Source organism: Saimiri boliviensis, chromosome 12 (assembly GCF_048565385.1).
Source record: "Saimiri boliviensis isolate mSaiBol1 chromosome 12, mSaiBol1.pri, whole genome shotgun sequence".
Classification (NCBI taxonomy): Eukaryota; Metazoa; Chordata; class Mammalia; order Primates; family Cebidae; genus Saimiri; species Saimiri boliviensis.
The window spans coordinates 39,502,488-39,521,755 of NC_133460.1; the positions used below are offsets into that span (position 1 = coordinate 39,502,488).

Sequence of the window (19,268 nt, forward strand, 5' to 3'; positions counted from 1 at the left end):
CAGGCAATCCTCCTGCCTCAGCCTCCCAAGTAGGTAGGACTACAGGCACATGCCACCACACCTGGCTAATTTTTTTTTTTTTTTTTTTGTAGGATGAATTCTTGCTATGTTGCCCAGACTGGTCTTGAACTCTTGGTCTTAAGCAATCCTCTGCCTTAGCCTTCCAAGTGCTGAGATTACAGATGTGAGCCACTGCCCCTAGCCTCTGAATTATGTTTATTTAAACAAATAACTATGAGGCATTTACCTTTAAGGATTCCATTCCAGTCTTTAAAAGTATCATAGGAGGTAGTTAGTTGGTAAGCAAGAAAAAAGTTCAAGCAGCCATCATTATGCAGTATGATGTCTAGTGGAGAAACTCATGCTCAATTACTTTTAGAGTAAATATGCATAATACCAATTATGGGAAGTAGAAAATTTTTTAAAGTTTCCTTTCTTCTTAAAAAATAAGTGTGCTAATAACTTTGTTAAGCCCTATCCTATGTAGCTGTTAGACATGTCATGCTTACAAGCACGTAGTATACTCTATGTCCTTGTACTTTAACCAACCTATCTGTGCTGGATGTGCTCACAGGCATGTCCCAGCTCTCCACTGATTTTACCTGTTTAGAAAAGTTTTAAGATGTTAGCCAATCAGGTTTTACTTTGGATTGTGAGGTCTGGCTCCGGCCAACGGAAATCAGACACAGCAATAAGGATGACCCCAGATGTGTAAGGAATTAATTTGTGTGTTTTCCTTTATTCGTTGTACTCTCGTGGCAAGATGGCTAGTGAGAGTACTCTTCTTGCAGACCAGGAAGTAAAAATTGCTTTGCTGAAAGACCCTTTGTCTCAGTGCTGATTTTATTTTGCGGCACTGAGTATCTATTTCCAACACTAATCAAGAACTCTGAGAAGCAAAATCAAGACAAAGCTGTCTTTACCCATATGTAACTAATGAGGCATATGTCTCTGAGCAGGTCACTCGTCTGCTGCCGCCCCGATGCCCTAATCTATGAAATGAGAAGTTTGGCCTGGATGACACCTGCAGTCCCTTTCTGGCCGACCCATTCAGTCATTCCCTTCCCAATTTCAAGACAGTAGCTGTCTTCAGTTGGAGCTAGTTCCATCACACACATTTAGAGCTAGAAGCAGAAAGGAAAATCATCCTTTTAAAGCTGAGGAAACCACTAGCCTGGAAGATGACAAAACTCAGGCAGTGATACCACCAAGATAGGAATCGGTCACTATGGCAGCTGAAATTGCTGGGTCCTGTTCAACCAGCAAGTATAGAGAAACTTGAGGGAAACATGGATTTAGGGCAAATCATACTGTGGTTTGTGGGCCTATCTCCTTTGCCAACGATACTTGGAAGTAGCAGAGTTGGGGGTAGCTGATGCCAGGGAAATATAGACAGTTTAGGGCAGGCGTCCCCAAACTTTTTACACAGGTGGTCAGTTCACTGTCCCTCAGACCGTTGGAGGGCCGCCACATACTGTGCTCCTCTCACTGACCACCAATGAAAGAGGTGCCCCTTCCTGAAGTGCGGCGGGGGGGCGGATAAATGGCCTCAGGGGGCCGCATGCGGCCCGCGGGCCATAGTTTGGGGATGCCTGGTTTAGGGAGTCTATGAGCGATTTTGGAAACAGATGAGATCAGGAAACATGGGTTGGAGCTACATGTGAATCTAGGCTCCTTCCTGGCAACTGTTGGTAGACTTACCAGCTATCAACCTACTGCCCACCTCAGCAAACCCGGGCATCCTAGGTGTGAAACTTGAGTTTGCCATCCCAATTGGCTCTACTAATTTATTTCCATGATGCAGGCAACACAGGAGGCCCCAACTCAGCAGTGTGGATTCTCAAGCACAGTAGGTACTTGAATGTTCAACGTCCTATTATAATGTTGACGAGGAAAAGGTAGATTCCCAGTGGGGCCTCTATCTATGTAGAGTTCACATGTTCTCCCCATGTCTGTGTGGGTTTTCTCCAGATACTCGAGTTTACTTTCATATCCCAAGAAGTGCAATCAGCATGTCTACATGGTCCCTCTGGAGTGAGTGCCAGTGTGCGTATGAGTATGTCCTGCAATGGGTTGGTGCCCTGGCCAGGTTTGGGTCCTGCTTTGTGCCCTGAGCTGCCAAGACAGGCTCCAGCCACCCTTGATCTGAACTGGAATAAGCACATTAGAAAATCAATGAGTACAAATTATGGTAAAATACAAATTCATAAAGTATATGCTAATCATACAAATGCGTGACAATCAATGATACAGTATGCAAGTGTTCGGCGAACCACTGTAATTGTTACCATTTGCTTTTGAACTGTGCGTTGGCAGGAGGTGCTCCTTACAATTTTTACTTTGCAAACATTTACCCCTTGATTTTACACATGACTGCTATGACCATCACTCACTGATTTACTAAAAATGGGGTAATCATCTGGGTTTCATTAATCTTTCTTCAATACATGCCTAGCTCACATTTGTTTCAATGTTTAATATCAGAAGTATGTTGGGTCTTTATAGGACGTTTGATAATATTTTTGTGACCAGAAATATGTCATAGGAACATAACCTTTGTTTATATCAGTTAACTTCTGGTAAAACTGATTTTCATGTATGTTGTTTCACTTAAAGTCACTTTCCAAGAACTATACTGACAACATTAAGTGAAGACTTACTGTATTGCATTACACAGGCTGGCAGTGCTATAGGGCCCTATATTATCTTTAGCCCTGCAAAGAACAGGGCCTCTTGTTTTTTCAGTTTTAAAAATCTCAATTTTTCAGCATTGCTGAGGAGCACTGGCTGACATTAAGAGCAGAGAAATTAGAGGAAATCATATTGAGTCCCTTGGTTAACTTCCCCTTAAGTTCTTTATCTGTTTTCCCACCACTTCCCACCCACTTATAATTCCAAATCCTATACAGTTAGAGCCAAAGTGAACATATCAGTTCTGCCAATTAAAACAGATTTTCAATGCTTACACTGTACTGGTCATTGCACAATCTCATAATATATGTTAAGTTTCCAGGTTAGTAAGTTGGAAACTCTTGGTTCAGATGTAAAAAGCTGAGTGAGGCAGTGATTTCAATATGCTGGTCTCTATCTGTAATAATCTCCCTTCCACCTACTTTCTAATAATATCTGATCACTTTTAAAAAGAATTGGTGCTCATGCAGTATGTACCACACTCATTCAATGCCAAACATCCAATTCTCTGGCTAACCCAAACCCCTTACTGTGATTATTCCGTAAGCACCCAACATCGAGGGACAGAGCTGATTTATTCATTGCATCTGAATATTCATTGGAAAGGCTGCTTTGTAATTAAGTCAATTCAATGAACTGCCAAATTCTTTACTCCTCTTGAGTAGCTCTACTTTTCAATGCAGGTTAATTAACATCAGACCAGGAGTTCTTATTATGTTCCCAAAATAAATTTAGAACTTCTTCAGTGGATACACTTAATATATAAAAATGCATCTGGTTTATTTGAATTCACAGCCGGTCTTACCTATCTCACTAGACAGATCCTGACACCCCCACCCAAAGAAGCAGAAAGGGAGTGGAGCAGCTGAGAGATGGCTCCCAACGCTACCACAGTTCTTTCTTACCACTGCATTTTTCCATATTACGAGCACTATGATGCTGAGGTGGGCATAAGGAATGTTTGGCAAAAAAGCCGGATGAGAACTCTAGCTAAATATTATACTCAGTTATAGGATTTATGAAAGGTTTCAGTGAACCTTTTCAATCTGCTTTGAAAGGTTTTGTTCTAAGTACCATGTTATCATCTTTACTATGGGAAAATCTGTTTTGAAACCCAAACATCTGATTTATAAAACAAATTTTGGAAAGCAGTCCATTTTAACTAAGACATGTACTAATCCAGGCGTAACAAAGAGAAGGGAAAGCCTATGAAACAAAGGCTATCATGTAAACAGAACACAAAGTTTGCCAGGCACTTAAAAGCCTGGGAAACACGTGAGATCCCGTCTCTACAAAAAAATAATTAGCCAGGTGCAGTGCCATGCACTTCCAGTCCCAGCTACTCAAGAGGCTGAAGCAGGAGGATCCCTTGAGCCCAGAAATTTGAGGCTGCAGTGAGCTATGATTGTGCCACTGCTCTCCAGTCTAGGTGGCAGAGCACGACCCTGTCTCCAAAAAAGGAAAAATGACAGCAGAATACTTTAAGATCCACATTAACCAAACTCTTAAGTTGGCCCAATTTTTTTTTTTTTTAAAGTAAGAGGCAAGTCATAAGCAAACACCAGAGTGTGTTGGGGATTAACACAACTTCCCAAAGCCTTCCAGGTTTGGTTATACCTAAAGGTGAAGTCTAAAGGCCATTAATAGCTTAGCTCCATCTCCTATCACTTTATTACGTGATTTTATAGATGTTCAAGTGTTCAAAGTGCTGACCTGAGGTACACCAGTATCACCTGGGAAAACTTAAGTATAATATTCAAAAAATAAATAGAAGTCCGAAAAATGGTTACAGTTTTGCTTCTACTACAAAAGCAGAGACAATAAAAGATCCTATCTCATTCCATCCTATTTTCCCATACATCTGAGAATAGCCAGTTTGTGCTCCTATATTGGAAAGAAGTGACTAACAGGATTCATGGGGTGCTATTAAAAAGGTATCATGCACATCTGACATGAAAATAGCTGAAAACAATTCACAATGGTCCTCGGCAAACACAAGTAAGGTAAAACAAGCAATACTTGTGTCAGCTGTCCAGGTGACCAGTGGAATTTTGCTCAGTCCCAGCATCCTCCTAAGGTGGAAGTTATCTGACCCTTGCACTCTCGAAAACTGTCTTTAAAAAAAAAAAAAAAAAGACAAGCCGGGCGTGGTGGCTCACGCCTGTAATCCCAGCACTCTGAGAGGCAGAGGCAGGCGGATCACCTGAGGTCGGCAGTTCAAGAACACCCTGACCAACATGGTGAAACCCTGTCTTCTTTTTTTTTTTTTTTTTTTTTTTTTTTTTTTGATACGGAGTTTCGCTCTTGTACCCAGGCTGGAGTGCAATGGCGCGATCTCGGCTCACCGCAGCCTCCACCTCCTGGGTTCAGGCAATTCTCCTGTCTCAGCCTCCTGAGTAGCTGGGATTACAGGCACGCATCACCATGCCCAGCTAATTTTTTGTATTTTTATTAGAGACAGGAAATCCTGCCTTTTTAAAGAGAAAAAAAAATTATTTAAAAAAAAAGACAAAACAAGTAGTCAATCTGTGTTACAGATAAATGAACAGAGGTGTTCATAGACCACAGAGTACCCCCCAGGTGTCTATTTGATTAATCAAGCTGTGATTGCTTTCAGAATTTTAATAACAAGTTCTAGGTCATCACCACGGTTCATGCAATGCTGAGAACAGAAAGAGCTGATGGAAGTCTGCCAGTGAGAAGAAAAAGGGGCAGGAATGTTGGTCACCTCCTAAACTAGAAGATCAAAGTTATAATTGAAAAGAAACTTACCAACATACATCTAAAATACAGGAAAAAAGGAAAAATATGCAAAAAAAAAATCAGAAAGAACTATACAGCAAGATAAATATGGTCCCTTGGGTGAAAGTTACGCTGTTGAAATTTATCTTCTTACTTTTTTCTGCCCTGCTCAATTTCTTAGTGAACATCTGCTATTTTTATAATAGAAAAAACTTAGACATCTCATCTTAAAACACTGAGTTTCCTAGTGTAACTGAAGTAACAATGTATCTAAAAACAACAATCCATTAATGCGGTATTATCTGACATATTTAAAATACAGAATGAGCCAATCAACTTTCAGAAAAATAAATGACAGTGAAAACTCAGTTATTTGGAAGATAGACTTTTCCAAATAGCTCAGAGTTAACCTTCTTTAATACAGCTTACTTCTTTTTTCTTCTAAAAAATTATGTTCCTATAGGAACTAGATTCGTTCTTTAAAATTGATATAATTTCAGGACAATATTAATATGCCATTGTTAACATGGAAATGACACTATTTCATAACTTATCAGTTCAATAAATTTTGTTTTCAATGATGAGAAATAACTTTTAAAATAGACACACATTTAATCACTGGACTTAACATTTTCATCACTTTGACATAAATGTAATATTACATAAATTTGCTTACTAGGTTCATTGCTCGAGGGGATTCTTTTAACAGACAATTGCCATTGAGAGAAAGCAAGTTTCAGAGTATTGGGTATACATTCTTTTACTATATCAAGAGTTCAGTGGAGAGGTCCTTAGGAAAGAAATGACATCTGTAACTGTTGCAAATCTATACTATCAGATCAGTGGCCATCAGACTATTACCTAAAAAAATAGGCAGTTCCTGCCATCAGACTATTACCTAAAATAAGCATCTTGCTGGGTGTGGTGGTGCACGCCTATAATCCCAGCTACTTAGGACGCTCATGCAGAAGGACTGCTTGAACCCAGGAGTTTGAGACCACCCTGGGCAACACAGTGACAGGGGTAGGGGGGGCAAAGAAATTCTAGGCAGAAAAGGGCAGGTTCCTGGCAGAACCCCATAAGCCAAAAACCCTGAAACCACAGTCCAAAGTGAGAACTTATATCCCTGTTTTTCCATTCCAATGTTGCCTTTTCCTAAACCACCCATGGTCCTGCCCCATGCCAGCCCACCCCTATGCTTATAGAACAAAAAAAAAACCCCAGACTCAGCTGGTAGACATGACTACAGCTGGACGCTGGAGAGAAATGTCAATTTCGGAGGGACAGTTTGCTGGCATAACTTTGGAGAAGAATCCAGGCAGACTTCAGGGGAAGATTATCTACCTGCCCCATTCCCACTAAGAGCCACATTCGTTGGCAATAAAATCCCCCACATTTACCATCCTTCGATTTGTTCATGCAACCTCATTTTTTCTAGGTGCCAGACAAGAGCTTGGGAGCTAGGAGTGCAGATACAAAAGGCTGTTATACTGGCCTTCTGCCCTTGCTGGTGGAGGGCAGCTGCCTCTTGCAACAAGGCAAAGGGCCCACTGAACTGTTAACACTTAAGCCATCCATGGACAGCCGAACTAAAAGAGTACTGTAACACACCTTCTGGGGCTTCGGGAGTTGCAGGCACATCCACCTAGTTGCTGCTGTGAGGCCTGCACAGAGCTCATTCCTGTCAGTATCTAAGCAGCCAGCCAGTTCCAGCACCTGTTCACACCAGTTCCCATTACTCATTCATTACATGCTCCCTCCTGCAAGGAGCTGAGAGTGGTGGGCTAAGTAAACAAGGCACCCCTGTCACAAGTCTGCGAAGAGGTCAGGGAAATACCCTACTTCAATACCAAGACTTCGTTCCCCACCATTGAAAATATTATTAGAAGTTAAAATAAGTGTCTTTAAAAAACAACAGGGCAACTTCTCTTGCCCTAATGTGATTTATACAAAACGGAAGTTTTGGACAAACTTGATGTTCTTTATCCAAAATGGAAGTTTCCTGGATAAAGAAATCATTTCTCTCTTGTCATTACCACATTCATTCCACTTCCTTACATAAGGAGGATGAGTTTACTTAGCCATTCATTCATTTGCTGTGTGTTCAGCTAGGGAGAACACCTTTCTAAATCATCAACCGAATTCTTGTTTTGATCATTAAGAAACAGACCCGTGCATTTCACAGTTACAACTGGGAAGTCTCAGTACAGTATCTCTGGGTTTGACTGCTCTACTGCAGCACACCAGTGCCCTTCAATTTAACATGCAAGGTCTTTGTCCCCAGGGTGTGACCAGAAAATGCACATCATTGGATCATGACGAGCTGCCTCTCCTTTTACACAGGAAATACATTGAGATTTCCCCTCCTGTCATGTAACATCACGTGTGCAAATTGACCTACATGTGGCATGTGATGCTTCAAAATAAAGTCTTACAAGATGAAACACAGTGAGCTTTCTATTTAATTGAAGTTAAGTCTAAGAAAGGAATTCTGGGGAATATTTTTCCTTTTTCATATCCTATAGAGACACTTATCTGTGTCCCTTGACAGAGCTCAGAGTCTACTTTCACAGGTCTGGAGTTGGCATCCCTTAGTTGGCTTCATCACATCCCAACAAATGGATTCCAAAATAAATCAACTGAACAGAGAGCCTCCTGAAGCTTCTTTTGAGTATGGTGTATTGACCCTAGTTTTTTCACTTCCAAGGCACAATATCTCACTTATTTTTCAGTTATTAACTGAGGTTTCTTCCCCACCTCTCTTGGACAAGCAGTAGGTGAGATGAATGTACCCAAGCTTCTCAGGCAACTGAAACATCACCGTAGATTTGCTATAATCAAATTCCCACCAAGCCGATTTCAGGGCTTAATATGATTATGTCTCCAATACAGCTTATCTAAATGTGCAGACGTAAGTTATGATGTTTTATTTTTTAAAAAGCAGGGTAGCCAATTATAAATCCACTTAAGAAAAAGAGAAAGAGAAAAAAGGAAGAGGAGAAGAAGATGAAGAAAAAACATCAACAGCTGTTTTTCTAGGGGAATTGCAATCTAGGTCATGTTTTTTCATTTTTGTACTTCTTTTTGTACTTGTTTTCCAAACTGTCTTGAAAGAACAATGGATTACTTTTACAATGCAAATGTTCGATTTAAAAAAGATTCCAAGACTTCCATAATTTGAAATTCATATCTATAACTAAACTACAAAGTATGCATGGTACTCACTAAATTTCATTTCTTTAATGCAAGTGAATCGTCAAGGAACATGGTTTTACTTTGTATTTTTAAAATGGCACACAAAAATCAGTAGGTGCTCTATTCAGCACAATTTCAATGGCTTCCTCGCACTGTCAGAATCTGCAAGAGCAGCTTTTAACATGAATGGAATTCTAAACAAGACCCAGTATGTTCCTACTACCTGTGAATTTAAGAAACACCATTGATATGGTTTGGCTGTGTCCCCACTCACATCTCATTTTGAATTGTACTCTCATAATTCCCACATGTTGTGGGAGGGACTAGATGGGAGATAATTGAATCATAGAAGCAATTTCCCCCATATTATTCTCGTGGTAGTAAGTCTCATGAGATCTGATGATTTTATCAGGGGTTTCTGCTTTTGCATCTTTCTCATTCTCTCTTTGCCTCTGCCATCCATGTAAGACGTGACTTGCTCCTCCTTGCCTTCCGCCATGATTGTGAGGCTTCCCCAGCCACAAAGAACTAGTCCAACTAAATCTCTTTCTTTTGTAAATTGCCCAGTCTTGGGTATGTCTTTATCAGCAGTGTGAAAAAGGACTAATACAACCATGTTCTATAACAGTTAATAAAACCAAATCACCCAAGGATGCAAACCTGAACATGAGCCACAGGCCACACAGTTCACTCATAAATCACAAAGACACACAGATTATCGGTACAATTCACTAGAGTTAGTTGTTGTAGCTACTAGTAACATTGGAATTGTATGAGGACTGGCTATGATATCAGTTTGGGCATATTTTTGAAATGAATTACCTTCTAGACCAGCAAGGCAGAAAGGCCATCTTATATCCTTAGCACCACTGTTAACTGTTTTTAATAATTTAAGGGCCACTATTCTAAGAACTGGAAATGTGAAAGTTTTCTTTCCTTCCTGAGAGAACTTAAAATATTCTAAGTATTTCCCTGCTTCATTAAGACAATGAAGAAAAATAAAATTTTGTCCTGAGCATTCAAATTCATCATTCTAAACCCTGGCCTTTGTGATTTGCTGTAGCTGTAGATGGTGAGGGGCACTGAGCTGAGTAAGGGTCATTCCCTGTGCTGCCCCTGGAAGCCAGGGTCTCATCAAGCCCCTTTAAGTCACCCAGTGCCATCTAGTTGCTGAAGGTAACCACTGAGCACAGTTAGCACTGAAATTTGCACAAGCCTTGGTAGAGCTATGTGGCTTCTTTCCATCTGGCATGCACTGGAAAGATAAGCTTAAGTCCTCAAGGATACCACACAGCAGATACCAAAACCTCTTCTTACTCCATGACCCTGAAGTAGAGTGGGGGGAGTCAACTTCACATCTTCAAATAGCTTTTTCTGTTCTTGGCATCTTTATGTAGTACCTGCAAACACTTTTTGCTACCTATTTTTTCTTTTCATTTCTGCCTCCTCTGCCACCTCTGCTTCCCTGCAACATGGCTGAACATAGACTCACTTAGCCAGTGTGTGTCTTTTCTTCTGCATCAATCTCAGAGCAGCTGCAGGCATTCTCTACTGGCTAGGGGGCTGCTGTGCTAAGGTGAGAGCACCACTACTCTCCTCCGTCACATTACTCTACCCATTGCATCCCTCAGAACTGGTCTCCCTGGACCAGGATCCTCAAAGGCCAGGGACCTCCTGTCATCTTTCTTAGAAGAGTTTGTGACACACAGCAGGCAATATAATACAGGTATATTGGATTAATGCAGGATGCATGCCATACAATGGCATCAACAGCAGCATGGGCAAAAAAGAAAGTTAAAGGGATCAGATCACAAATGACACATGAGCATAAATATGTCCATAACTCAAGAGACAGATAACCAGTTTAAAGAAGGCAGTGAGACATTTGAGGCTTAAATAATACACACACTTATTTTCCTGGAAAATAGTAGAGCAAAGTACCATTGGAATTAGGTGACACTTTTCAGTATAAATGGCAGCAGCTACGATTTTTGGAGAGCTAACAGATTAGAGTCACCAGGGATATAGTGTTAAGGTTAACCTTGTCTTGGCTCTCCGTCATCTTATAGGGAAACTGTAAGAAAGAAACAATTAAATAGAGTACTGAATGTTACAAGAGTAGGTCTGAAAATTATAGAAGTACCTCATAGCACAGACACCTAACTGACTGGAGGAGGGACACTAGAAAGGCTTGAACAGGGATAGGATAGAGGAGGGAGAAAGTGTTCCAGGCAGAGGAAACAGACCCGTGAAGATCTGCGGGCAGCAAAGCATTCAACAAGGCAGAGCACTTCTTTCTAACTGCAGGTCAAGACCCATTACTGCACCGTGAAATTAGTTTAGTCTTTTGTGACCTACATTTTAATAAAAATGAAATACAATTAAATAGAAAACCAGTGCAAAGCACCTAAGTACTGTTTTACGAAACTCATCAAAGTGATACATAAAATTACACATCATCAGTGTACTAGGTTACCAGACACATGTTATTTCTTGCTGTGCAGTCCACATTTGGATAATCCTGCTTCAGTACACATGAAGTGTGAGGATAGGCAGGAAGGACAATTAATCCTCCCCAAAAACATGCAAAGAAGAATTACACCTGCTTCACAAAAGAGGCCAAATTGCATGCTTGAGGCTACACCATTTATTACAGACAAAAGGGAGATTTGAACCCAGGGAAGTTTCCCTGGGCTACAAGGGCTAAGATTTCATTATAAATGGATGCTAATAAACTAAAATTACCATACCAATCCTAAATCCAACCTTTACTTATGGGGGTTTTAGTGCTATGGGAGTAGGAGGCCACCTCAGATAAGGAAATATGTCCCTAATTTCCAGGAATAACTGAAAAAAAGGCACGGGACCAATTATAGGAAGGAAAAAGTAAGGGGCCTGGCACATGGTAGGCAATCCTGTCACACCATGTAAGTGTTAGCTGAATTACGTGACTAACCCTCCACTGATACAGTCCGCTATTTTTCTATAACACTACTTAATAACCATGGAGTGTCTAACCCATGTACCGTATGCCACTGCTGTCTTCTTCCCCATCAGATCATTTTCAGAGCAGAGTACACAGAAGGCCCTCATGTCTGATGAGCTAAACTTCACTTAGTATATAAACTAATGTGTGCCTCTTAATGCTAGACAAGGAAAATTTTCCTTAACTGGCAGAACATATTATTTAGAGTAAGATTTCTTGACAAGTACAGAAAATTCCAAGTTCCAAATGTTCTTACCATCATATAAGAAAATGTGAATAGTGAGTAAGAGATGTATAGTGATTGAGTTTGAACTAAAATCTTCATGTCAGGGTTTATAGGCACTGGCTACCAGTGTTTGTGTAAAAAGCCCCAACAGCATTAAAGGCTTGTTGATTAGATTAATCTGATTTATTAGACTAATAATGTGTGCTACGAAGACCACACAATTTAAATTATTGTGAATATGCTTTTTTAAATCTGCTTATAAATTGATTTTTGGCATCAAGCATTTAAAATGCTAAATAAATGCCAAAAAGGTAACTAAAATAAATGATTAAGAGCTAATGCAGGCTGTTTCAACAGGAAAGCAGCAGAGCTCTTCGAAGCATAATAGATGACATTGTCTTTACTTTTGCAAAGGCTAAAGTCTTTCCAGGGTCTAAAAGACCACTAGGATGAGAACCAGGGGGACCACATTTGCCACTCATTAGCTGGGTGACTTGAGAAACCCTCCGGATCTCTCTCTGGGTTTCCATTTCTGAGAAGGGAGCATGAGCAAGTTGGGCCACTCACAGGCCAAACTGATCTATTACTGAGCAGCGATTCCCACCAAGCCCAACTCTGCAGCAAACTCTGGACGGAAAGGAAATGGAATAAGAGGCTTGTCTAAATTCTAAGAGCAGGGCTAATGCTCCTACCCCTGGATTTATTTGATTTTCCCAGTCTCATGTCCCTACTAGCATCTGGGGACAAAGGTAGTCTTCCCCACAACATGGACCTCTGGCTCTAACATTCTGAGAATTATAATACTGCAAAACACCAGCAGAACTATTTATAACCCAGAGACCTTAATGATCTAGCTGTCAACATTCCCTGTTTGAAGAATAAAAGGATTCCAGATTCAAGGCCTAAGAAATGAATGAATGATATCTGACTAATTAGAGTGTCCATGCCAAAGGACTGAGTTTCAGTGAGATAAACTTACAGTGAGTTAACTGGGGCCTACCTAGAAAGAAGTTCAGCCCAGTTAAGTTCTGCTTTACAGAGAACAGGAAGGAGCCTACTCAGAAACCTTGATAACCCAAGCTATACTTTCAAAACAAACACGTCGTGACCAATTCAAATCCCTGGCAGAATGCCTTCCAATACCCTTTCTGCAAGTTCAACCCACTACACACAAAGTAAGAATTATTTTAAAATTACGTTTTGTGCAATTTTAAGGAGAGTTACCCGCTGGGCGCAGTGGCTCATGCCTGTAATCCCAGCACTTTGGGAGGCTGAGGTGGGCAGATCACGAGGTCAGGAGTTCGAGACCAGCCTGGCCAACATGGTGTAACGCCGTCTTTACTAAAGATACAAAAAATTAGCCAGGTGTGATGGTGTGTGCCTGTAATCCCAGCTACTCGGGAGACTGGGGCAGGAGAATCACTTGAACGCAGGACGCTGAGGTTGCAGTGAGCCCAGATCGTGCCATTGTACTCCAGCATGGGTGATAGGGTGAGACTCCGTCTCAAAAAAAAAAAAAAAAAAGGAGAGTTACTACGTGACCCAGCAATTTCACTCCTAGGCCTATGACTGAGAAAAACGAAAACATATGTCCACACAAAAAAAACTGCATGTGAATGTTCATAGTAGCATTCTTCATAATAACTAAAAGATGAAAACAACCTTAATGTCCATGAAATGATAAATGGATAATTGATGGGTGTGGTATATCCATGCAACAGATGATTATTTAGCTGGTAAAAGGGAAGAACTACAGACACAACAAAGATGAAAACATTATGCTAAATGAAAGAAGCCAATCACAAAAGACAACACACTGTATGACTCTATTTACATGAAATGTTCAGAATAGGTAAATATATAGACAGAAAGTAGAACAGCAGTTGCTTAGAGGGAATAGGGGATCAGAGGTGACAGGTGAACAGTATGGAGTTTCATTTTGAGTTCACGACAATGTCCTAAAATTGACTGTGGTGATGGTTGCACAACTCTGAACATACTATAAACCACTGGGTTGTATATTTTAAATAGCGAACTGTAGGATATGCAAATTACATCTCACTAGAGCTGTTTAAAAAGGAAGTGAACCGGTGAAAGGATTATTAAGTAGAGGGAACAGGTTCACACCTGGTTGCTTTGGAGTCAGTGCCCAGGCCCTGAACACTAGCCTGTGCTGCCTTCTAAAATACAGAGGACCACTCAACATTCACATGCTCAAACCTACACTTAGCACTGATCTGACAAAGCAGTGGGAGATGTGGGAGCATACGTGATAACTGCCTTCAAGTGGCTTACAGTTTAAAAGCACTGTCAGAAAAGCAAAGTAATAAACTACATGTAAATCATTACAATGCATAGTGTAGTGCAGGCCTTTGCTCTTCTGACAATAATATAGAGTGCAGGATATTCTTTGTAATATAGACTATAACATATACTATGTCATATCGTACAATACAGATGATAATTCCAAGAGATAGTCTCAAGGGCTGATAAGATCATTTCCATGGAAACTAAGAGATTTATTTCTATTAGAGGGAAAAAAAACAAATATTCCCCCTAAACATTAACTAAAATTATTTATAGTCAAACAAAACACATTTCATTATCCTGGTCATAACCCAAAGCAGAGTGGGGGAAATTTTTATGACAATGTTAAATTTTTCCACTTTAATTAAAACATCGTCTTCATATGCTGGATCTAAGGCTTCCTTCTAGAATGGGCTTTGCAAGACACATATTTTACTGTGGAAATTTATTTCTTTACCATCAAGAATTGAAATAAGTCTAAAAGGCCACTAAGTTATTAAACTGGTATAGAGAATGTATGCTTCAGACTTTATTTTAAATGGGTTCAGTTACTAAAGTCTGCAAAAGGTCTTAAGACAGAGAGGCAGGACTTTCCTCCCAGGGACTGTAGGATGAGACTGCCCTTCTTTCTGACACTAAGCCACCACCTCCCCCTTGTGGCCATAGCTAAATCCTCTGGATCACAGCCCTAGTTTCAAAGTCTCCTTTAGGAGTCTGTGAACAAATACCTGAGAGAAACTATAATATTTAAAATATTGACAATCATCATTGTGAAAGGTATGGCCAGGCAAAGCTCTTCTAATACCAACTTCTATGAGAACTTCACATGGTCACTTGGTTAACAAGTAAATACTTGGTATGTCAGGGACTTAAACACAAATCTTCAAAGCTTAACTTTAACAGAACTGGAGCTACTGACTATCCTGGGAATTAAACAGGTGAAGCTCTGAACAAAATGGTAAACCTAGTACCATTCCCTGTTTTGCTACAGGTAAATACAAGAATAACAGAAATAACTAAAGTCAGTCTTAAGACAAACCTTAACTTCCCTTCAAACCTTGCAGCACCATCGCTGTGTCATTCTTAGGTAAAATATTCAAACTAGAGCAGTCCTGAGAGTGATTGATGGAATGAGTTAACATGGAGTAAGGTGCACAGGGAGAATCCTGCGTGTGAGATAAATCAGACAACTTTAATGAGGCTTAGCCTAATCAGGGCAATCAGGATCTAAAATACAAACAGCTGGAAGATCTTAACCTACTGCATTTTACATGGAAACGCAGGTAGCAGTACACTAGTGTCTGCCTCTTATAACTTAGGGTAACTAAAATTTCAGGACACTAGCACTGGAAAAGGCATTGAGGAACACCAAGGCTAGCGATAATATAGTCTGACACACCCTGAATAGAGTGACAATAGCTGCCCAGAGTTCTGTGCAATAAATGGGTATTCGAACCAAGTCTGGGCTCCCAAGGCCAATGTCCCAACATTGCTGAGGGCAGAGGACAAAGGGATCGTGTGCTATTACTACTTCCCACCTTTGTACCTTGTTGAGTTTGCCATTTCTGGTTTTAGTCTGTCTTGCTCTATTTAAAAATGGAGAACTTGAGCCCAGAGAAATTAATGAAGTTAACATAAGGTCATACGACCAGTGTGTGGCTGACCCAAGGTGAGTTACCAAGTCTGTAACTCCATATCTGTACCAACGAGTCTGGACTGGGAGAAGAGAAGGCTCAGGTAAGGTTGCTAATAATCAAAAGAAGAAAATGTTAACTGTTTATTCCGAAGAGCTTTGAAAGACCAATTTTAGTTCCATAGCAACACTGTCTTAGGAACTTTCACAGAAAATATTGTGTGGTTAAAAACATTCCTCTCCCTTTGCTTTGCAAAAAGGAACCTGACATTTCCTGCTATAAATCACTACATCACAACTTATCTCCTGAAAATTATTAATTGTGGCTTAAAAAGAGAAAATGTGCGAGAGAACGATAGGAACTATGTAAACCTGTCAATCCTTACTTCAGAAATGAATTCTCCACTTTGGGAAGAGAAGGCTGAAAAATACTTTTCATTTAAATTCCTCAAGTCATCTTGAAGCTTAAGAGAACAAGCTGATGATGAGAAAATATAATGTATAGGAAGAGCTGTAGGTTCTTACCTGTTCTAATGTAAGTTGCTTAGAAATGGTGTCATTCTCCAGTTTTTTAATTTTCTTCATCAGTTTGTTGACCTGAAATTCCTGTTCTTGTTCAAGATGCTGTTCTAGTTCGGCTTTCTCATGCTGCAACTGGAAAACGAAAAACACACAGATGTGGAAATCAAGCAACTCAAACGCCATAGAAACACTGGCTCCAAAAGATGACCAAACGCAGTAAGGGGCTATACCACAAAAGTCATATTACCCATTTTGGCTTAAATATGCAAGTGTATACCTAGTAATCTGTGCCTAACTGGTTCCTCTAACTTAAAACCAAAAGTCACAGGGGATAGGATGAAATTTGTGTTATGCAATGTACTTTTTGCTACCTTTTAGGTTTTATACTACAGGCATACAAATAAATTTTTTAAAAATAGAAATTTCATACTGATTTTTATTAAATGAATTGCAGTTTATTCAGATTTGCATCATGTATGTAGACTGAAATGTCAGATTCACAAATTAGGTACATTATTCAGAATGCTATTTCTTAGTGTACAAATAAGCACACCTTCACAAAAATCAGCACAATAATTATTTTTTGATACAGAGACTATATACCACACTTCCTGTATCTTCCCTAAAAAGCAAGAGGAAAAATATTGGCCAGGCACGGTGGCTCACATCTGTAATCCCAGCACTTTGCGAGGCCAAAGGGGGTGACCACCTAAAGTCAGGAGTTCAAGACCAGCCTGGCCAACACAGTAAAACCCTGTCTCTACTAAAAATATGAAAATCAGCTGAGCATGGTGGTAGGCACCTGTAGTCCCAGCTACTCAGGAGGCTGAGATAGGAGAACTGCTTGAACCCAAGAGGTGGAGGTTGCAATGAGCCGAGGTTGTGCCATAGTACCCCAGCTTGGACAAAAAGAGTGAAACTGTTGTCAAAAAAAAAAGAAAAAAAAAATCTCATTTATGCAATTAAAAGATAACGCTATGGCATCATCGCAAGAGAAAATTTAAAAACATAAACAAATCAAACTCCAACCTACAAAACCAAAGGAAAATAAAAGAAATCCAATGGACCTTCAGGGTCTGGGAGAGGTTCTCATTAATAATCATGCATTATTTTTATAACACTCTCAATTGAGGGGTTTAGTTGACCCACAGCAGGAGTTGGCCTGATGTTTCAGAATTAAGAGAACAAAGTAAAAGTTACTAAAAACAATGAAACACATCAAAGTTTTATTTTTTGGCTGGATAGGACACTGCTCCCTAATTTTATGTTCAAGCCATCTATTTTGGCAGACACTATACACCAGGTTCCTCACATGAACTAAGACAGGCATGGTCATTTTCATTTTATATGTGACAAATTACATTATTGGACTGAAGCAATACAGCTGGAAAGTGGCAGAGCTTGGGACCCAGACGCCCTCTGCTACCCCAAACCAGTGCTCCCTCCCAGTGTATCACTGAGAAAACCCAAGGGAGGTTGCCTTCAAATTGCTTCACTTTAAAAGCCAAATGATTAAACACAAGAAAAAATAAGCCACATATGCTAGCCCAGGGGATTCATGTCTCTTTGTAAACCCTCATTAGGGTATAGTGGACAACTGAGAGCTGAGGTAGGCCTGATCAACTCAAAATGGTTACACACAACACTCTCCACATTTGACAGTGTACACTGCCCTGAAAACATATACTCAGTTAAATTTTTTTTTTTTTGTCCAGGTACAGTGGCTCAGGCCTGTAATCCCAGCACTGTGGAAGGTTGAGGCAGGTGGATCACATGAGACCAGGAGTTCAAGACCAGCCTGGCCAACATGGTGAAACCCTCTCTCTACTAATAATACCAAAAAAAAAGCAGGGTGTGGTGGCATGCACCTGTAGTCCCAGCAACTTGGGAGGCTGGGGCAGGAGAATCCCTTGAACCCAGGAGGCAGAGGCTGCAGGGAGGCAGAGGTTGCAGTGAGCCAAGATCACACCACTGCATTCCAGCCTGGGCAACAGAGTGAGATTCTGCCTCAAAAAAGGAAAAAAAAAAAAAAAAAAAAAAAAGAACATTAAATCTGACTGTCTTCCAATACTGGAAACGTTGACTAAATAGATGCTGTTTTCCCTTTCAACTGTTTTTGATGTTCAAGGCCAAAAAAACAGCTGGTCAACCTTGCAGGAACCCATGAGAAAAGCCGGTGTAAGGAGGTACTTACAGTGACAAGTCTATATTTAGCTAGTTCTTCAAAACTCAGGTTCTGCAAGATCAAGCAGCAATTAAGAACTAAGATGATATAATCAGAAGGGCAAAAAAAAAAAAGATGATAAAAAAGATAAAAAAACAGAACTAAGATGAATGAATAGAGAACAAGAAGAGTTCCGAGCACTTTCAACAAAATGAACCCAATGGAACAAGCATCGCTTAGGAGGAAAAAATATAGCAAAGCATGCACGTCTGCGCCTGAGGCTTTCATTCAGTAAGCGTGTTGTGCTGTCTTCTATCTGCAGGCAAGCGTGTTGTGCTGCCTTCTATCTGCAGGCACTATGGAAGTGGTAGGCAAGATCTACAGTTAAGATATCATCCTTGCCCTAAAAATAGTTATACGAACACTAAGCTTCACCAGTATCTACTAGTTACTGAGAAATGACAATCTTAAGTAGTAAAACCTTCAAGCTATTTGCATAGCTTTTCAAATAGAGTAGCTATGTTTTCCTGCAATGTTTTCAGTTGCTGCCATTTTTATTTGAAAGAAACCTCTCAGCATCACGCCTCTGCTTTAAAGTAAACTAAAGCAATAAAGGATGTAATCTAATATTAAAAAATCTCTTGTCCACCAAGCAGCGTTTGTAATAGAATGTTAATCTGAGGAAAGGTAAGGCTCTCATTGGCTTGCAGGAAAATATCCGTATTTAGACAGATGGTCTAACACTATAAGTGGCTGATTAGGTTCTTCCTTTAAGACTACAGATTGAACTAGTAATAAAGCC

At 40.1% G+C, this 19,268-nt stretch overlaps 1 protein-coding gene across 1 annotated transcript in view; it reads right to left on the bottom strand.

The window, feature by feature from the left end:
• CCDC6 (coiled-coil domain containing 6) overlaps positions 1 to 19,268 on the bottom strand; it is a 115,899-nt gene that overhangs the window by 27,060 nt on the left and 69,571 nt on the right. Inside the window, exon 3 of the mRNA XM_003928701.4 lies at positions 16,306 to 16,434. Within this exon, the coding sequence (XP_003928750.1) occupies positions 16,306 to 16,434 (129 nt within the window). The remainder of the gene's footprint in view (positions 1 to 16,305; positions 16,435 to 19,268) is intronic.